The 20,176-nt window shown below is 45.1% G+C and overlaps 1 protein-coding gene across 4 annotated transcripts in view; it reads right to left on the bottom strand.

Annotated features, from left to right (window-relative positions):
* Positions 1–20,176, bottom strand: part of SUCO (SUN domain containing ossification factor) — a 481,248-nt gene that overhangs the window by 58,251 nt on the left and 402,821 nt on the right. For all 4 annotated transcript variants that reach the window (XM_069231978.1, XM_069231976.1, XM_069231977.1 and 1 more), the window contains one exon: positions 830–984. In XM_069231978.1, the coding sequence (XP_069088079.1) occupies positions 830–984 (155 nt within the window). The remainder of the gene's footprint in view (positions 1–829; positions 985–20,176) is intronic.

Below are 20,176 nucleotides of genomic sequence, written 5' to 3' on the forward strand. Positions count from 1 at the left end.
TTGGCTAATTTCTTGGCCTCCTTCAGGGGAACCCACAAAGTCTGGGTACCTTTAGAATCCCTAGGATGTTGGAAAAAAAACACAAATTTGGCTTGGCTAGCTTATGTGGACAAAAAGTTATGAGGGCCTAAGTGCAAACTGCCAGGCCAACTTCATTTACAAGTACTTGTAGATCCATTTGCGCCCCCCAGGGAATGCAGTCACCCACCCCCCGGAAAAAACATTCTGAGGTCGAGCTTTTGTAGTGGTGCATTGTGAGTTTTGCAGGAGGAGTGAAGTTATCTTGACTCTGAAAGCTTCTTTGATGAAAAGTATCTTGCAAACCACCATGCACAACACTAGCCTGCAGCAGTGTGCACATAATGTGATCTACCGCAGCACATGCTAGTAACACAAAGTTTCCGAAAACAGTGGAAAAAAAGAAACTTCAAAAAGGTTCACTTGTATTCCTCAGACATCCAATACCTCCAAACCCCTTATTCAAAGTCCCTGCTACTCATCCTTATTCCAAATCACTCCCATCCTCTTACCCATAGGGCGTTCGGGTCACACACATTCAACTCTTCGCATTGCTCTAGCAATGTTAAGATGAACAAGTGGTAACACGTTTGTACCGGCATCTTGTAAAAATTCAAGATTGCTCTTTGATGACTCAGATGGCCACAAAGCCTAGATTGCAGAAAGCTCTAGGAATAACGGCCTAGCAAGAGCACACAGCTACTGGGGCCCTCTCACAATCTCACATTACTGAACACAAAAGCAAGAAAGTCAATTTTAACAATCAATCTGTAAGAAAAACAAAATCATATCCAAAATACGAATAAAATACCTTTTTGGGCTTGGGAAGTTATGACTCTTTGGGATTGAAGAGATGAAATCTTCATTGAGTTGAGAGGCATTTCTGCAACGCTGCATACAGACCATCAATCCCAAAATAACACACAGCACCAAAGCCACAACAAGATAGCTCTGCCGATCTGAAACCTAAAGGAAATTTACTGTCAATTTTTAATGTGGCAAATATATTTGTAACACAAAGTAACATGAAGCATGACCAACTTTGAAATTTGCTACAACCCAGTTCCCATCAACTTCAGAAAAGCTATTTCTGGTTATTGCATCCACTGGTGTACAGAATGCAACCTTTGGGACACGTGTGCATTTATGATTTCAGTAAGGATTCTAATTTTGAATAATATACTGTTAATCATGTAGAAACGCGTTATGATGACACCAGTGGTTCTCATCTCAGTCGCTTTCTAATTCTCAATACATATGAAACTAACAGTACAGAAAGGCACTTATTAAACTATTTAAAAATAAATGTAATGCACTATTGACACCATGCAGGCATACCATTAACTGCTTCTGGCCTGGTCACCAACTGTGCCTTAATTGTCTCCTACATTTGGCAGGTTGAACACACAAAGGAATGGAGTGTGAGTAACTGCCTAAAGAATACCAAAAGCAAAGCAAAACACAAATGATGGACGGAATGCGGAACCAATCAAACATTCACCCCCCCCAGTCACAGATCTGGGTTTAATCCATCATTCTTTTGCTCACCATGCCACCCCAGTTTAGACCCAGCCATATGCAAATAAGCCTGGACCCTGTTCCTCATGGGAACAGTCCAGCCCTAACTGCCAGGCCAGGTCCTCCCCGGACCAGAAACAAGCATCCTGGGAACGGTTTCAGGGTTTCACCCTTCATCAGCCTGGCTAGCTTGAATCCAGTGGCATAGCGAGCCCGGGACCCACGTCTGGGCATACCCGGCGCACTTATGGCGGCAAAAGCAAAGCAAAACACAAATGATGGACGGAATGCGGAACCAATCAAACATTCACCCCCAGTCACAGATCTGGGTTTAATCCATCATTCTTTTGCTCACCATGCCACCCCAGATTAGTGTTGCTACTAGAGTACCAAAGGCATCATAGAGGGAATGTCATGATTCTTGCACAGCTGGTTTTCTACTACTCCCTCAGTAAACCATATTATATAGGCTAATTAAGGCTGAAACCCATCTAGAATGCTTATTGTCTTGTGAAGGGAGGGTGATGCCTATCTGTTTCGGCCATACTGATACCCATTGTGACTCCTGCCAAAAAAAAGGTGAAGGTCTGGAACGCTGGCTCGCTAGAAAATGCTTACTGTGGCGAGAGGACATTTATTGAAATCTGATAAAGGCTTGTTACACAAACATCATCCAACATTGAAGAATCGTCAGCGTTACATTGCTAAGGATGAAGTGACTGGAAAGAGCTCCTAGCCAAATTTAGATGTCCGTGACTATACAAGGCCAGCCTGCGAAGAGATCCAAAGGAAGTGCTATGATATCGCCCTGGGAAAATTAGTACAAATGTTCAATGATGGGGGGGTTGAAAAATTCTCAACTGAAGACTGGTATTTATCAACGGGTATGCAACAGGCCATGTGTCTCAGGCTCCACTGGAACTGAAATGCGTTCTTCTGAAAACTGAAGAAAAGTAAGGAGTTTTTCCAATGAGGAAAACAAACCTTTCCAGAAGCAGGATGTTACACCTCTTATCAGCACTGACGATCAGCCCAATAAAAATTATGTACGGGATATATAGACTTATCCTAAGCACAAAGCAACAGAAGGCTATCACCAGATGATGCCCCAAAATGGAGAGACGTGCACCCACGGTTGTGAAGAAAAGATGTAACCTGCACTTTTGTGAACTAACTCAGCAGAAGAGCATTATTCTTTACAAACCTAAAGACTAGCTATCAACCCCATGGGCAGTATGTGGATAAATATTTTGAGTCAAGTGCCACAGTGATTCTTTCTCTTGGCGATAAAGCACCTGGGCATCTACTCCATTGTTAAACTGTTTTCCAGCAGAGGGTGTGAATGGAGTGTAGAGTAAGTGTAAGTAAAGAGATGTTCACGGAAATTAGAAAGTAAATGAACTGCAACAGGCACAGGTGTCCGGGGAGGAGGGTTGGCGCGTGTGATTCTACAGCACTACATGCCACAAACAGATGCTAAATGGGTAACATTTTCGGTTTGATGGCACGTGTGGCTCTAGATACACATGCTTTGCACAGACAGTAAAGTAGAGCCCTCCAATAAAGAGGCAGCTAACCTGTGGGTGTTGAATTTGTTTGGAAAAGACATAGCACTTCCTGACCGACAATAGCTTGCTGAAATATGCACAAAATAGTGTTTTGTAAATGTGTGAGGTGTAGACCATGTAGCTGATTTACATATAACAGCTATAGCAATATTATGTAGGAAAGCCATTGAAGGCCGTATTTTGCAAGTAGAATGCACTCTAGGAGGCAAAGGTAGAGTTCTTTTGACTTTAATGTAACATGTTTGTACAATTTAATTATCCACCTAGCAATGCTTGATTTAGAAATGGGCTTTCCTTTGTGAGGGAGCAAGAAAGCCAAAAAAAGAGTTATTTGTTTTTATGAAATTCTTTAGTTCTAATAATGTAGTAAATAGGAACTTTTTTAATATCTTATGTATGAAGAGCCCTTTCCGCAACTGATTCTGGGTGAGGAAAGAACACAGGTAATTCCACTGACTGATTAAGGGGAAAGTGGGAGACCAACTTTGGAAGGTACTTTGGGTTTGTGCGAAGTACTACCCTAATATTATGCAGCTTAAGAAAGGCTCTTCCAAGGTTAGTGTCTGGAGCTCACGGACACCTCTGAGTGAAGAGATGGCAATGAGAAAAGCAACCTTCCAAGACAGAAATTGGAGGAAGCAATTGTATAGTGGTTAGAACAGTGGACCCATAAGTCTTGTGAGAACAATGTTAAGATCTCATGCAAGAGCTGGTGGAACCCGCGGGGAATTATTCTTTTAAGAACTTCCATGAAGTCTTTAATAATTGGTACTTTAAACAAAGAGAGATGTCTATTTTAAAGCTAGGCAGCCGCTGCTGCTAAATGTAATTGTATGGATGTGAATGCAAGTCCAGAGGGTTGTAAACGTAGCAGTGAATACATAATATCTTGTTTTAAATGGACTGATACTGTTGTTATGACAGTAACAGACAAATCTCTTCCATTTAGCTACATAACATGCTTTAGTAATAGGTTTGCATGCTTCTTTACAAACAGTCGTACATTCAGGTGGGAGATTTAGATAACCCAACCTTATTACCCGAGGAGCCAAATTGCTAGATTGAGCTCCTTGGGACTTTCGGTGCTTGATTTTTCCAAGGTTCTGAGTGAGAAGGTCTGGGTTGAGGGAAAGATTCTTCTGAGGAACTACTGATAGTCTGAGAGGGTTGTGTATCAGGGCTGTCGGATCCATGTGGCAACCACTAGTGTTAGTGTGAGGGATGTTTGCGTGACCTTCCGAACCAGAAATGGAAGAACAGGGAGCAGTGGAAAAACATAGGCAAATATCCATGACCCGTTCATTCATAGAGCATTGCCCTTGAACGTGGGTGTAGGAACCTGGAGGCTAAGTTTGGGAATTTTGCGTTGCCCACAGTGGCAAACATACCTTTTCTGGGAACCTCCTCTTTTGGAAGTAGGGGAGTAGGACTTGTGGGTGGAGTTCCCACCTGTGGACTTGTTGCCACCTCCTGCTGAGAAGGTCATCAAAATTGTGTGTTCCCAGAAAATGTTCCGCTAACAGATGGATGTTGTGATGAAGACCCTAACGCCAAATTGTCTGAAATAGGCGTAATAACTGTAGAGAACGTGTTGCGCCCCTGTTTTTGTAAATAGCCCATGATTGTCATGTTGTCCATCCAGACCAAGACAACTTTGCCAATCAGGTGACATGTGAATGCTTTCAATGCTAAGTGAACAGCGTGAAGCTCCAGGTAGATAATGTGCAGACCATGGTGTTTGGTATCCCAGAGACCTTGGGCTTTGAGATTCTGTAGATGAGCACCCCAACCAGTCTGACCCGTTGTCAGTATGATATGGGAAGCAGGGTCAAGAAAAGGCCACGCTTTTAACAGGTTGTTTGTGTTCCACCACTGCAGAGAGCGATGAGTGCCGCTGTATACCAACACTAGATACTGTAACTGACCTTGTGACTGAGACCATTGTTGTGCTAGACATTCCTGTAAACACACGCATGTGTAGTTGTGCATTTGGCACTATGGCAATGCACAAGGCCATCATACCCAGAAGTCGCATGACATTTCTGACTGTGACTTGTTGACTGCCTTGGAAGCACAGTATAAGCTTCTGAAAGTTGCATAGTTGTGCTGCATTGGGATAGGTTATGCCCATGTGTGTGTTTAGAACCCCCTAGGTCAGACTGGGTCCGTAGAGGCTGAAGGTCAGATTTTTGGGAATTGATGGAGAAGCCTAGTTGATAGATTAAGCCTAGGGTAGCTTGAGTGTATTGTTTACAGAGGAGAGTGGTGGCTTTAATAAGCCAGTCGTCAAGATACGAGAACACATGGATGTGTTTTCTGCCTAAGTGTGCTGACACTACTGCTAGACATTTTGTAAATACCCAGGGTGCAGGTGTCACTCCGAATGCAAGGACTTTCTCTTGGTAATGTTTGCCTGCTATCACAAATCTGATGTATTTGCGATGTGCTGGGTGTGTACAAATATGAAAATAGGCATCCTTTAAGTCTACGGCTGAAAGGAAGTTGCCTTGTTGGAAAAGTGGGATCACGTCTGAGGAATAATGACAATATGAAAACGCTCTGCAGGATGTAGTAATTCAAGGGTCGTAGATCTAAGTATGTTCCTAGAGATCTGTCCTTTTTGGGTATTAGGGAGTATATAGCACACACTCCTGACCCTCGATGTTGAAAAGGAACAGGTTCCAGAGCTCTTTGGGTAGAAGAGCTTGAATTTCCTGTTTGAGCAGTGCCTAATGTTTCAGAGAGAGTCCGAGTGTGAGGTGGAATGTTTGGAGGTGTGGTAATGAGCTCCAGACAATAACCATGTTTGATAATGCCCAACACCCATTGATCTGATGTTACTGATTGCCACGTGGGCAGAAAATCTTGTAATCGTCCCCTGACTGGTGTTAAAAAGTTGGGGCAAAGGAAGTCACTGTTTTGTGGTAGTTGAAGCACCGGGGTGGGGTGGAGGTAGTTCCTCTGCCTCTTTCTTAGGAATTATTGCCCCTTCAGGAGCCTCTGTAATATCCTAGGAGAGAGCACTGATGGTTTTGTCCATGGGGGTTAGGAGCAGAGGCTTCTGTGGATGTGGTCTTAGAGCCTGCTTGGTAGTTGGAGTAGTGAAAGTAGCCACGGGGACTGGGTGGCTGCAGTGCACCCATAGATTTGTCAGTCTCAATATCCTTTATCATCTTTTCTATAGTTAAGTATACCTGTGGGCTGAAATGGTGTTATTTATCAAAGGGAACGTTCAATAGTGTTTAGTGGACTTCTGGTTTAAAACCAGATATGTGTAGCCAAGCACCTCTGCTTAGTAAGAAGCCAGTGTTAATTCCCCTAGCAGCTGTGTCTGCTGCATCGAAAGCAAAACGGATGGAAGTATTGCAAATTAGTTTTCCTTCATGACAAGCTGTTGGCCTCTCTTTTGCTGCTCTTCTGGGAGTTATTGGAGGAGTTCCTCCATTTCTTCCCAGTGGGCCTGGTCATAATGTGCTAGTAACCCCATGGAATTTGCCATACGCCAGTGATTGGCGTATTGTGCTTCTAATCTTTTTCCTGATGAAGCAGTTACTTTGCTCTCTTGATCAAGAGGTGAAGAATCTTTGGTAGTCTGAGAATTAGCCTTCTTACGTGTGTTGGTCACAACAAATGAGTCCGGTGGAATTTGTCCCCTAATGTAAATTGGCTCAGAAGGGGAAGCCTTGTATTTTTTTATTTTTTTTTATTTTAATTGAGCCTGGAGGTTATAATTCTAGCCCTTGCAGGGTCTTTGAAAATATCTTTTGTATGACTTACCGTGCCTTTAAGCATAGGGAGATTTAGGTTTGCCTTATATGTAGTGAAGAGAGTTTCAAAGAGGATAACCAATTTCAAAGGCTCTTTGTGTACTTGGACAACATATGTGGCAGCCCTGCCAATAAGCTCCTGATACATGGAGGAGTCATCAGAAGGGGAAGGTGTAGCCAGTTATATGCCAGGATCTGTATCTCCTTGAGGGACAACATAATATGCTGTCCAAGGATCAGGAGACAAAGGAGTGATGTCATATTGGTCGTCCTCTGCAGTATATCCGCCTATGACTGTGGGGACCCTGGAGGTGGAATATCTAAAGGGGCACCTTGAGAATGAGGTGGTGAATGAGGAGGTAAAGGGCTGGTAGCTTTATCCAACTTCCTCTTCTTTGTTGGTAGCAGTAGGTCAAGAGCTTCCTCGAAGGAAAGCTGACACTTGGAAGATAATGGCCTAGGCACTGAAGGTTTAGTCAGGACACGCCCTGTGTGAGGTTGGCTGTGAATTAGCCTCTGTCTGGCATCACGTTTTTCTTGTAACCTATGTAAGATTGGTTCCACTAGAGTGCCAGGGTCAGATCGTAAAGACTATTTGGAAATCTTCTGACCCAAGGTGGATTTCTGTTTCAGCTCTGAAGTGGTCGGTGCTGGGGAAGGCCAACTCGACCCAATAGTGTGCGTCAGCGTTAAAGTAGTTGGCTTCAGTGGTTTTGGTGAGCCCAAAGACTGGATGTATGCATCAGATTTTCAGTGCTGACCATGGCCTGATGGCTGTGGTAGCCAAGTAGCCTTTTGTTCGATGAATGCTAAATGTCTTCTGGGGGCAGAAACAGGAGTTTCTGTACTCACATTAGGTTGGACGTCTTGCATATATAGGTAAATTTCGAGCTTGGAGTCAGAGCGCTGAATGCAGAACGCTTCGTCTTCTGCTGCAGAGGCCTCATGAAGTTCCTGTTCCCCTTCCTTGACATTGTGTTGTCTGAGGATGTCAGGCATTTCATCCAAGTCTCTCTGAGATAGTCAGGTCAGCCGAAAGAAATGTAACAGTCTTTTTGGATCGAAACGATCGCCAATCCTTCTCCCTGTGTCCAGGAGACAAACAAAGGTTGCAGACCGGATGTAGATTGGTCTGGAAATATTTTATGTGACAGATCAGGCAGAACCAAAAAGGCTTCTGCTCCATCAGCAGGGCTTTCTTAGATGAAGTTGCAGGTGATAGAAAAAATAGGTCCCGAAATCTGCTGCAAAGTGTGTTGATCCAACGGGCGATGGTTTTCTGTGAATTTGTTACACAAGATGGGATACGTGTGCAAAGACAATACCGACGAGGGTAAGGGTGAGGAGCAAACCAAAAGGAACTGGAAAAGAATGATATCAACCAAGAGCACAAACAGACATGACCGAACCCAACGGAGGAAAGAAAACTATCTAACAATGGAGTTGATGCCTATGCGTATCATCACCAAGAGGATTAGTCACTTTGCCTCGTGACTCGAAAGACGTCATAGAAGAAAAACAACTCACACACTTTCAGGTGCAACACTAGATGGCAGGTGTATGCAAAGCATGTGTATCTACAGCCACACATGCCATCAAACACCAGTATTTCACCAGGCTTAGAATACTTTCTATGTAGCTCCCTTGCTTAATATCGGCAGAATCGTCGTTTGTATCAGACAAATGTGGTGATGGGCTCACTTTTGACATGGATTATGTGGAGGTTTATGAACAAATTCGAAAGTGTAGCAGTAGGTTACCAAGTCCAGAACCCAACAATCTTTAGGCACACTTTCCCAACATCTGCGATAAGTGGAGCTTCATCTTCTAGCTGACTGGCTGATGGTGGAGCTCTGTATTGCTGTTGAGTATACTGCTGCTGGTAGGACTGTTGAGGATGCTGATATGGTTAATATCTATAAGGCTCAAATCCCTTTCTAAATGACAACTGTCCTTGATCTCAAACTCCACAAAAGAGTGGGCTCTGTCTTTGCTGGAGAATATCAAATGATCTCACTGTATCAGTCTAACAGACTAAGGAGCATCATGCACATGTTTTCCTAACATAACTTATCCATCAAGGGCATGTCCAAGACCTTAATCTAGAGTCTGGGCCTGAAAGATGACAACTTCGACTAGCCATGCCTTCAGAGAACCATGGTGACTGAAACTTGCAACCCACCTGAACCTGTTGGCTAGATGCTCATTATGCAGTCTGTTATTTAGGGCAAAGCCATTTCCACCTCAAGAAGGATGTTTTTGGCTTCATTTTATTTGTCTTCTGAAAAAGGTTGAGATTGGCACTATTGTCCAACCACATTTACCTCTTGTAACGGCCAAGGATTGCTAACAATTTGTCTGCCCTCACTCTTCTTGTTGCCATGGTGGAGATCCTTTTTCCAAGATTGTTAAACCGTCTTTGTTCCCTGCCTAGTGAAACAGAACAGGGATTCGTAGGGTTCCAAGATCATCCTTGGGCAGCCTGCAACACTACCAAGTCAGTCCTAGTGAAGGCCAATTTTATATAGGCAGCTGAATCGCCCAGCATCTTTTATTAACTATCAGGATGGCTTTCACTGATTTATAAGTGGTCTCTGAAGTCATATAAGAAACAATCCACTTGCCTGAATAAAATTGGTAAATCACATCTTTTAAATGTTTGCTCCAAAAGAGCATGGAAACCTCCAATATTATCCAGCGACAAGTCTGCTGGCCGTGGAACACCTGGTGGAGAAATGGGTGCTAGATAATCATCCCATTCAGAACCCAGGTCTTGAGACACGTCATCTTGTACATCTCCTTACTCAGAGTAGGCATCATCAACCACTGTATGCAATATAGGTCTTGTTAGAGGGACAGGTGGATGTGCCTGCAAAACAGGTGACTGTGGTGGGAAAGATGGATGTTTTTGTGACCTTGTTTTTGAAGGCTCCTAAAACCTTTTTTTAAGCAGCGAGCCAACATGAGGCGTACGTCCTTAACTAAAGCTTTAGGCACTTGGATTGTTTCTTCTTGATGGTGCATCCTATGTTCATATGGGTGATTTTCGTCTAAGTATTTGATTGGTCTTAATTTGTGACTTAGTGATCTGGTTGACAGGGAAATGTAGATACTAGATGGCGGGATATGCACAGCATGTGTATCTGCAGCTACACATGCCACTGAACATGTAGATTCACCTTTCAAATACTCTTACTCATCATCATCCTGATGTATATCATTAAGACGAGTTAAGCCATATGGAGGACCAAACAGCTACATCATCCTCGGCCTTCCAACATCTGCCAGCTGACATGGGGCAGATGCAACATTTCACTTGGTAATGGGTGCTCAGGCAGCAATGGTACTGGAATGCTTTCTTCTGGTTATTAAGGTAATTTTCGGAACCTTCATCAATTACACTGGTGCCGTCGACGAAAGCCCCATCAACAGTAACGCAGATGGGATTGTCAATGATGTCTTGGTCTGCGGTGATGTAATTGTTGCAGTGGTCGACGTCAACAACTATTACTGTGGATGTGTTCAACACAGTTCTGACTGTTGTTAAGAGAGGTAACTTTGACTTCATCAATGGTAGCTTTAGCAACAGCTTTTCATCATGTATGATAAAATTGTTGATAACAATGCTTTAGTGCATACTAAAAGCACATTTTTAGTGGCATCAGTGGCTCTGAGCTTTGACTGTGAGCTGCAGAAGCCTCAGTTTTTTTTACTTCATTGGTGTGAGATCTCAGAAAATGGACTTTCATCTATTGATGTAGTTTCAAATCGATGTTTTGATTTACGGCCTTCAGAGCACACATTTTAATGGTCTTTTTTGGCCGATCTGAGGTATCTTTATTCTATTTCTCAGAGGGAGGGTTTTCCATGGCTTTCACCTTTTGAAGCAAGTTAAGCAATCAATTCACTCTGTCCTTCAATGTCTTTGTTGAAAAGGTTTGGCAGATCTTACACTTCTTTACAGAATGAGAGAGGTGACGCAAGTAAATACATTACTTGTGGGGATCTTCAGAATGCAAACTCAGTGTCTCAAAAGTACCACAAACTTTGAAGAGACCTTTAATTTTATGCATCTGATATGATATTTTTGTCAGGGGTCCGAATAAATAATGGTACAAAATGTTCTGATGAAGTCGAAGCAGGTTTTCCTGAAGTGGACTGAGTAGAGCTCAGCGAGATTCTCTTCACACAATTTGCAGTATAAAAAGTGATGCATGGTAGCCTCTATAGAGTGGTGATCAGGGTGCTGCAATCTGATTAGCTGTAGCCTGGTTCTTATGAAATTATGTGAATCAGATAATAAAGTGAATAACTTTCAGTCTGGACTAAGTGTGGGATAGTACTGCCTTTTGGATTTAATATTGGACTCCCCATCTACAACAGAGAATGATTCAAGCATGTGAATTTATGAAACAGCAAACACTGGAGAGAGATGAATACCGAATATAAAAGCAAAGACATCACCAATAGTTAAAGGAGTGTAAAAAAAACCAAATGAAACGGAAAAAATTAAGACTGGAAACGCTAAGTTCTAATTACAGAAAAAATGGTTTTGTAAAGACATATGGTCACTTGGGTTACTGTAATGAATGCTCAGTCCAAACAGTAATGCCTTGAAAATGAATCTATTGATCTCCAAGTAGATATTTTCATTTTTAACAGTGTTTCTAAAGAGAGCTGTAGGATATACCTTATCCCAGGTATAATGGGGCATAGCTTTCCATGAAAGGAGTTTGTAGCCCTTTCACTAACATTTTAAAGAACATGCTTTGAAGTGTGAATGAATATAACCAACACTCAACAAACTGGTGTAAAAAATTAACAACAAATTGCTTGAACTTTCAACTTGATGTCCTTATGTCCAAACAATAACAGAAGGCCAGATTTTGGTCAGTAGCTCTGGTGGAATGAGATCTTATTCCATCAGGGGTTCCTTCTTTGCTAGAGAGTAACACAGTTTAATGCAAAGAATGACCCACCTGGAGATTGTTCTCTTGTGGACTGCCCTTCCTCTCCTCTTTCCCACGTACCCGATGAAGAGTTGATCCTCCAACCAGAAATCCTTCGTTCTGTTGACATCTCAGCGCTCTCCTCGAGTCTAACCGATGTAGTCTTTCTTCTTCTTTCGAAGGATGAGGCGGAGGATAAAACGAGGAAAGAGTAATTGTTTGGGCCATACGAAAAGGTGAAACAACCTTTGGTAGGAAAGCAGCCTTGGTCCTCAACACCACCTTATCCCCATAAAAAGATGTGAAAAGGGGTTTAACAGATAGAGCCTGCAGCTCACTCACTCTTCTTGCGGAAGTAATTGCAACAAGGAAAACAGTCTTTAGAACCAATAACTTTAAGGGGCAAGAATGCATAGGCTCAAACGGTGAACCCATAAGGAAAGTCAAGACTAGGTTTAGATCCCACTGAGGCATAATGAAAGGAGTGGGACGAAATTTGTTAATGAGACCTTTTAAAAATCTTAGCACTATAGGGGATTTAAATAGAGAAGGCTGGTCCGGAAGACATAGAAAGGCTGACAGGGCAGATAAATATCCCTTGACTGTAGCCACTGCACAACCCCTCTGTGCCGGGGACAACGCAAAAGACAAGATATCCGATAAGTGGGCACGTAGGGGGTCAATTTGCTTCTCTCCACACCAATTCACAAATTTAGCCCACCTATTAGCGTAGATAGATTTGGTGGAGTGTCTCCTGGCCGATAAAATAACATCCACTACGTCAGGTGGGAGAGAAAAGGAACTCAGGTTGCCCCGTTCAATCTCCAGGCATGAAGGTGCAGGCTCTGGAGGTGGGGGTGTAAAACCTGCCCCTGCGACTGCGAGAGGAGGTCTGCCCTGAGAGGGAGACGGAGTGGGGAGCACAGAGAGAGTTGGAGAAGATCCGAATACCATACCCTCCTTGGCCAATCCGGAGCTATTAAGATGACTTGAGCCCGGTCTTGGCGAATTTTCCTCAAAACTCGAGGAATCAAAGGTGTGGGGGGGGGGAACGCGTAAAGCAACTGGTCGCACCAGGACATCTGAAACGCATCCCCCAACGCTCCTTGTACCGGATACTGGAGGCTGCAGAATAAGGGGCAGTGCGAGTTCTCCCTAGTGGCAAACAGATCTATCCGAGGGATCCCCCACGTCTGGAAGATTTGACGGACTTGATCCGGATGGAGACGCCACTCGTGATTGGTCGAGAAATGACGACTGAGACTGTCCGCACGCACGTTCAAGACTCCGGCCAGATGATTTGCTACCAAGCAAATCCGATGCTCCCTTGCCCAGAACCAAAGCCGTAGAGCTTCTCTGCAGAGAAGGTACAACCCTTCTCCTCCCTGTTTGTTTATATATCACATTGCGGTAGTATTGTCCGTCAGGACCTGAACCGACTGACCGCAAAGGGATGGGAGGAAGGCCTTGAGTGCAAGACGTATAGCCCGCAACTCCAACAGAATTATATGAAACATCTGTTCTACTGGAGACCAAAGACCGTTGATCTCTAGATCCCCCAGATGAGCTCCCCACCCTAGAGTGGAAGCATCTCTTATTACGGTGGCCACCGGCGGAGTTTGCGAGAACAGCCTTCCATGGGAAAGATTGCCGTCCGCAATCCACCATTTTAAATCCGCAGCAGCATCTCTGGAGATCTTCACCGAACCCTCGAGATCCCCTTTGTGTTGGGACCACTACTTCCGGAGGCACCACTGAAGAGCCCTCATGTTCCAGTGAGCGTGAGTGACCAGCAGAATGCAAGAAGCAAACAGACCGAGCAGGCGTAGGACCTTGAGGACTGGAACGACAGCTCCACTTTGAAACATTGGAACCAACGCTTGAATGTCCTGAATCCGCTGAGGCGGAGGAAAGGCGCGATTCAATGTTGTATCCAATACTGCCCCTATGAACAGGAGGCGCTGAGAGGGCTCTAGGTGAGATTTGGGCACATTCACTGAAAAACCCAGGTCGAACAACAACTGGGTTGTCGACTGAAGGTGATGCAACACCAGCTCTGGAGACTTGGCTTTGATCAACCAGTCGTCTAGGTAAGGAAATACTGCTATCCCCTTCCTTCTGAGCTCTGCCGCAACCACCGACATCACCTTTGTGAAGACTCGGGGTGCTGAAGTAAGACCAAACGGAAGGACCGCAAACTGATAGTGCTGCGACCCCACCACAAACCGGAGATACTTCCTGTGCAACTTGAGTATTGGTATATGAAAATAAGCATCCTGTAAGTCGACAGACACCATCCAATCTCCATCGTTCAGCGACAAAAGCACCTGAGCTAGGGTCAGCATCTTGAACTTCTCCTGTTTGAGGAACCAATCCAAGATCCTCAGGTCCAGGATTGGCCTCAACCGACCATCCTTCTTGGGGATCAGGAAGTATCTTGAGTAACAACCATAACCCCTCTCCTGCTCTGGAACCAACTCCACCGCACCTTTTGAAAGGACTTGAACATCCTGTTCTAGTAACAGGAGATGCTCTTCTGAACAGCAGGATGGGCGGGGCGGGATGGGGCATAGCCTTTCCCCACAATGCTGGTGACCCAGGAGTCTGATGTTATAACCTCCCACTTGTGGAGAAAGTTCAATAACCTCCCCCCTACAGGAGTGGTGTGAGAAGGAATTGGTGGAAGGCTAAGGCTGCTTCCCATGCTGCACCCCTCCAGAGGAAGAGGCAGAGTGCTGCTGGGCGGCTCCACTGGTTCAGACCCTACCCCTCCCCTGTAGGATCTATAGGAGAGAGCAGAGGCGGGTTGTTGCTGAAATCTCCCTCGAAAGGAGGAGGAGGAGGAGGAACCACGACCAAACCCTCTAAACCTCCTAAAAAGTATGGAGGAAACAGAAGAGAAGGCCTGCAAACCTAAAGACTTCGCCGTGGCCCTACTCTCCTTAAACCTCTCTAGTGCAGAGTCCGCCTTGGAGCCAAAAAGTTTATCGCCATTGAAGGGAAGGTCCAAGAGGGTTGCCTGCACATCGGACGAGAAACCAGAGCTACGAAGCCAGGCTTGCCTCCTTGTAGCAACAGCAGTACCCATAGGCCTGGCTACAGAGTCAGGCGTATCTAGTCCAGATTGAATTACTTGGGTTGCCGCTGCTTGAGCATCAGAAACTAGGCTCATAACCTCTTGGGGCACCTCAGTATGAGACGACTTTATTTCGTCCATCAAGGCGTAAATGTATCTCCCTAAAATACAGGTAGCATTAGTGGATTTCAAAGCCATGCTACATGACGAAAAAGCCTTTTTTTGAAGAAAGGTCCATCTTCTTAGAGTCTCTGTCTGAGGGCACTGCTGGAAATGATCCTGGGGCAGACCGGGCTGAACATGAAGCCTGAACCACCAGGCTTTCAGGGGTTGGGTGCCTGGAGAGGAAGCCTGGGTCAGCAGGAGCCACTCGATATCTTCGAGCCACCGATCTGTTCACTGACGAAGATGACACTGGCTTCTTCCAAATTTCCAGGATTGGATCCAACAGAGCCTCATTAAAAGGCAGAAGTGGCTCTGCAGTTGTTGAAGCAGGATGCAACACCTCCGTTAAAATATTAGGCTTAGGCTCGGACACCGGCAAAGGGAGGTCTAAAAAATCAGCTGCTTTCTTGATGACTTGATGACTGAATGAAATATTGCAGCCTCCTCCGTATACTTTCCAGGTGATGACAAGTCCCATTCTGGAGAGGGGTCCAGACCACTGGCCGTCTCCTTGAGATTCCTCAACCTCTCCTTCCTCTAACGCCTGTCTCCGATATTCTTGCTCCTCAAGGAGGCGAAGAGCAAGCCTCCTCGAGTGTAACCTTTCCTCAATCCTCGGCGTCGCCATGGCTTCAGACGACGTCGAAGCTTGACGCCGATCCTTTGATCCATCAGACGCCGGATCCATCTGCGCCATGGATTTCTTTGGCGCCGAACGAGGAGAAGGGCGGACAAGAGACTGTTCCGGCGCGGGAGCCACAGGTCTACTCGGCATCACCGGCTGAGAGGCTGACGCTATAGGCGTCGGCGCCAAGCCCACATTTCCCATGGGAAGGAAGAGCATAAAAGGTGCCAGTCGTAACGGAGCCGGAGCACCCATATTAAAGGCCAATGGGCCCGAAGGACCAGCCGGTCCACCACCTGGAGCCATCTGCTGAAAAATTTATAACATCGCATTCAAGAATGTGGAACTGTCGGCTCCAGGGGCCGGGAAAGCCGGGTACTGAGGAGCCTGGGTTGGAGGCGACATCGACGCCGGTCCTGGTGTCTGTGAAGTTGGAGAAAACTCCTGATGCCGAGGAACCTCGAATACCGAAGGAGGATTCACAGGCGACGTCGGCGAAGTTGGGGATGTCGGTGATGCAAACGGCGTCTGCGAAGAGATGGTGGGACTCACTTCCCATGTCTTCCGGCGTCGAATTGAAGGCGACCTCGAACGCGATCTCTCCCTACTCGACCGGCGCCGAGAGTCACGAAGACGCCGATGCAACTTCGGGGAAGATGACTTGCGATGATGTCGATTTTTTTTTTTCTTCGACTTCGCCAAAAAGAGCTTTGCTTCTCGCTCCTTTAAGGCCTTTGGATTCCTCCGTTGACAAGAATCGCATTTGTCAACGTCGTGGTCGGAGCGAAGACACCACAAACAGTCAGTATGTGGGTCCGTAACCGACATTTGCCACCGCACTCATTGCAGGGCTTGAATCCAGATTTTCTTTGCGACATTCTATCTTGTCTCAAAGAAGAAAAAGCAAAAATAACTGTAACTACGTCGAGTAGTAACAGTAGCTCCCTCGAAGAATAACCGTCGTTCGAATGGCACGGAAAAAAGGGAACTGACGTCGGCGAGGACCTCTTATTGCCTGTGTGACGTCAGACGGCGTCGCGTGGGCAATTGTGACGTCGACGTGCAGAAGAAGATTTCCGTTGGATGCTGGCGCAAGGGGAGTATTCAATAGGTGAGGAATCCACAGGTAGTTGTATCCATCAGAACAGTTAAAGAAGCTGATGCAGCATCTTATTCCGTGTTTTTGTTGGAAAGATGCTTTGACACTGAAGTAAAGATTGTACAATCTGGACATATATTCAAATAGTTGTGTATTCAAATAGTAGTGCAGAAGGTTTTTGAACGTAAGGTTGCTAAAGTACAAAACAAATAATTGCGATGCAGGATTCGGTCTTAGGATTTTGATAGGAAATCCAGTCTGCAAGACAATTTCCTATGAAACTGTTATTTTAATATTTTTATATTAAAGATTTATAAATTGTGTTGCAGCGTTGATGGGCATTCTGCCAATAAAATGAAAAGTCAGCTACCAGCACCTACCATCTCTCACTACTAGACAAATTATATCCTTAATTAACTTACACATAATGGCAAATAGCTGATAGGTGAAAATGACTTGTGAAACAGCAGTCGGTGGGGTGTGGGGTTTGGTCCACTACACCACCTCGTAGCAATTGGTATACTTTGTTTAGTTTGGCTGCCTCAGCTTAATCAAATCCTTCAGAAAAGAAATAGTAAATAGAGAAAACGCACCTTCAATTCATACAAATACATTCACATTCAGTCTGGCAGCTGGGAATCTGTATTAAAGTCTGAGGGACTGATTCACAAAGGTAAACTTAAAGTCTAACTTTAGACCTGAAGTAAGACTTCATGTTTCAACTTAGACATTAGATGTCAGGTCTAAACTGAGACTTCAGGTCTACACTTAGACTACAAGTTTAACTCTGTGAATCGGGCCCTCAGTATCTGGCATTTCAAACAGTTGTCAAAATATCTGTTTGCAGTTCTGCACAATCAAAACATTAACCAAAGCACTTAATGGTAAATTAGCAAATCATGACCATCTAGGAAAGACCTGCTTGCTGTTCTCTGCTCCTTGGGAATGAATCTCTGTTAAGAGCAATCAGTCAATGACAAATGTGTGAATCTCCTTCATGCAAGCCTTGGAATGTATAACTTTTTGGTTGCTTTCTTGGTACACTGCTGCAAGGTTACCTACTTGCATTGCCACTTCCCCTGCCTTCACGTATCAGCTTTCACCACCCCCCCAACACAGACAGACACACACACACACACACACACTCCCCAAAGTCAGAACTCAAGACCCACACTCACAGCACCACTCACCAACCCTGCACAACAACACTCAGTTGCATGCATGCTCCTCAACACAAGCTCACTTGGCAAGCACTCCATCGAAATTTGAGACATCATCGACTCCAACGCACCAGACCGCCACTTCTTCACCAAAACCTGGCTCCACCCCACACTGGAGGTGGACATTGCCGCAGTCATCTGTACTGCATACAAAGTCCTGGACCAGGAGGAGGACTCACCATCATCCAGAAACACCATCAAGTGTACCTCTTACACTGACACAAGAGCCACTTTTATGGAACACATGCACATCCAGACAGACAGTAAAACCACCATCAAGGGCAACCTCACCTACAAGCCTGTTGACCTCACACTCACTTCAGCAACATCATCACCAACCTCACTGCACCCCTCACTATTGGGCGCCAAAGAATTTATACTCCTAGGCAATCTCAACTTTCATCTTGACAACCCCACAAGCTCCACCTCCACAGACTTGCTCAACAGTCTACAGAACATCGCCCTCACCCAGTTTGTACAAGATCCTGCTTACATCACCAGGCACACCATGGAATCCACCTTCTCCTCCAACAACAGTGTTAAAATTAGCCACATCACTCCACTCACATGAACTCCATCATACATTTCCACATAACAGAACCACCACAACCTCCCCTAAGGTGTCTAGCAACACCCCAAGCCACTGCTGGAATGAAGTTACAAAAACAGAATGGGTCAATGCCATTCAACTAAATTATCCAGACCACACCAATGACCTTATCAACGATACAAATCTTCAACAACTGAATCATCACCTGCAGCAATACCCTGGCACCCCTTTAAAACACCAAACCCAATAAAATTTGACAATCAATATAACTGGTACAACAATGACCTCACAGACTCCAAGAGAGTTTGCAAACAACTCAAAAGAAAATGGAGATCCACCCGAAGAGCCATGCAAGAAACATCTAGAAGACATACTTCAACACTATCATCATCAAGTGAAAGAGACCAAGAGAAATGCCCTGTCCCTCGGAATCAAATCTAGATCTAACAACTGCAAAGAACTCCATTTCCTATCATCAAGTAATTCACCAACCCAAAAGCTGCAACCCAAACCATCACTCCTACATAAGAACTTTGCAACAGCTGTTTCACATTCTTACACAAAAAAAAAGCACCAACAGCTACAGCAAATTCGAACCCCGGGCACTCACCGCCCCCCCTTTACCCCCTCACCGCTCTTATCTACATTACCAGCCACCTAATCTCATCACCCAAAGACTACCAACTGACAGCATGGAATCCTCCATCTATTGAGGACACTGTAGCAATAACGACGACAGTCTACGCATGAGGTCCCACAGACTCCACCCGCAAATCTACAACCTGGGAAGAGCCCTGATCAGTGCTGCACTCACTTCCATCATCAACATCTACATTCCTAGAAAGTTTGAAACACGCCAAAGTCACAGACTTCCTCAGAAAACCCTCAGCCAAACCCGAAGCACTCAGCAACTACCAACTCATCTCGCTGCTCTCCTTCCCATTCAAAGTCACTGAGGAAACAATCAACAGACAACTCTGACTACCTAGAATGCCACAAACTCCTGGACGACTTCCAATCAGGATTCCGAAACAACCACAGCACCGAAACAGCTGTCATCACTGCCACAGACACCATATGCACCATCCTTGACTGTGGACAGACCAGCGCACTCATCCTCCTCAATCTCTGCCGCTTTCAACACAATCTCCCACTATACACTAACTATCAAACTGCGAGAATACAAGGACCAGCACTCAGATAGCTTCCTACCCCTTCGGAAGAATGCAACAAGTTAGGCTGTCGCCGTTCACATTAGAGCCCAAGGACCTCATGTGCCGAGTCCCACAAGCACGGTCACTCAGCCCCACACTTTTCAAAATGTACATGACTCCTCTAGCAAACATCATCAGATCTCTTGGAATCAACATAATATCCTATGCTGACCCTCAGCTCATGTTTTGCCTCTCAGATGACAGTCCCCACCAAGACAAAGTTACAAAAAAAATGCATGACTAGTGTTGCCAATAGGATGAACGAAAACTGCCTCAAACTCAACACTGACAAAACTGAAGTGCTGATCTTCGGGAATAAGAGCTCACCACCTTGGGACTCCATGTGATGGCCTGCCGATCTTGGACCCTAACCCATCGCAACCAACCAAGCTAGGAATTTAGGCCTC

This window comes from Pleurodeles waltl, chromosome 4_2, assembly GCF_031143425.1.
Source record: "Pleurodeles waltl isolate 20211129_DDA chromosome 4_2, aPleWal1.hap1.20221129, whole genome shotgun sequence".
Classification (NCBI taxonomy): Eukaryota; Metazoa; Chordata; class Amphibia; order Caudata; family Salamandridae; genus Pleurodeles; species Pleurodeles waltl.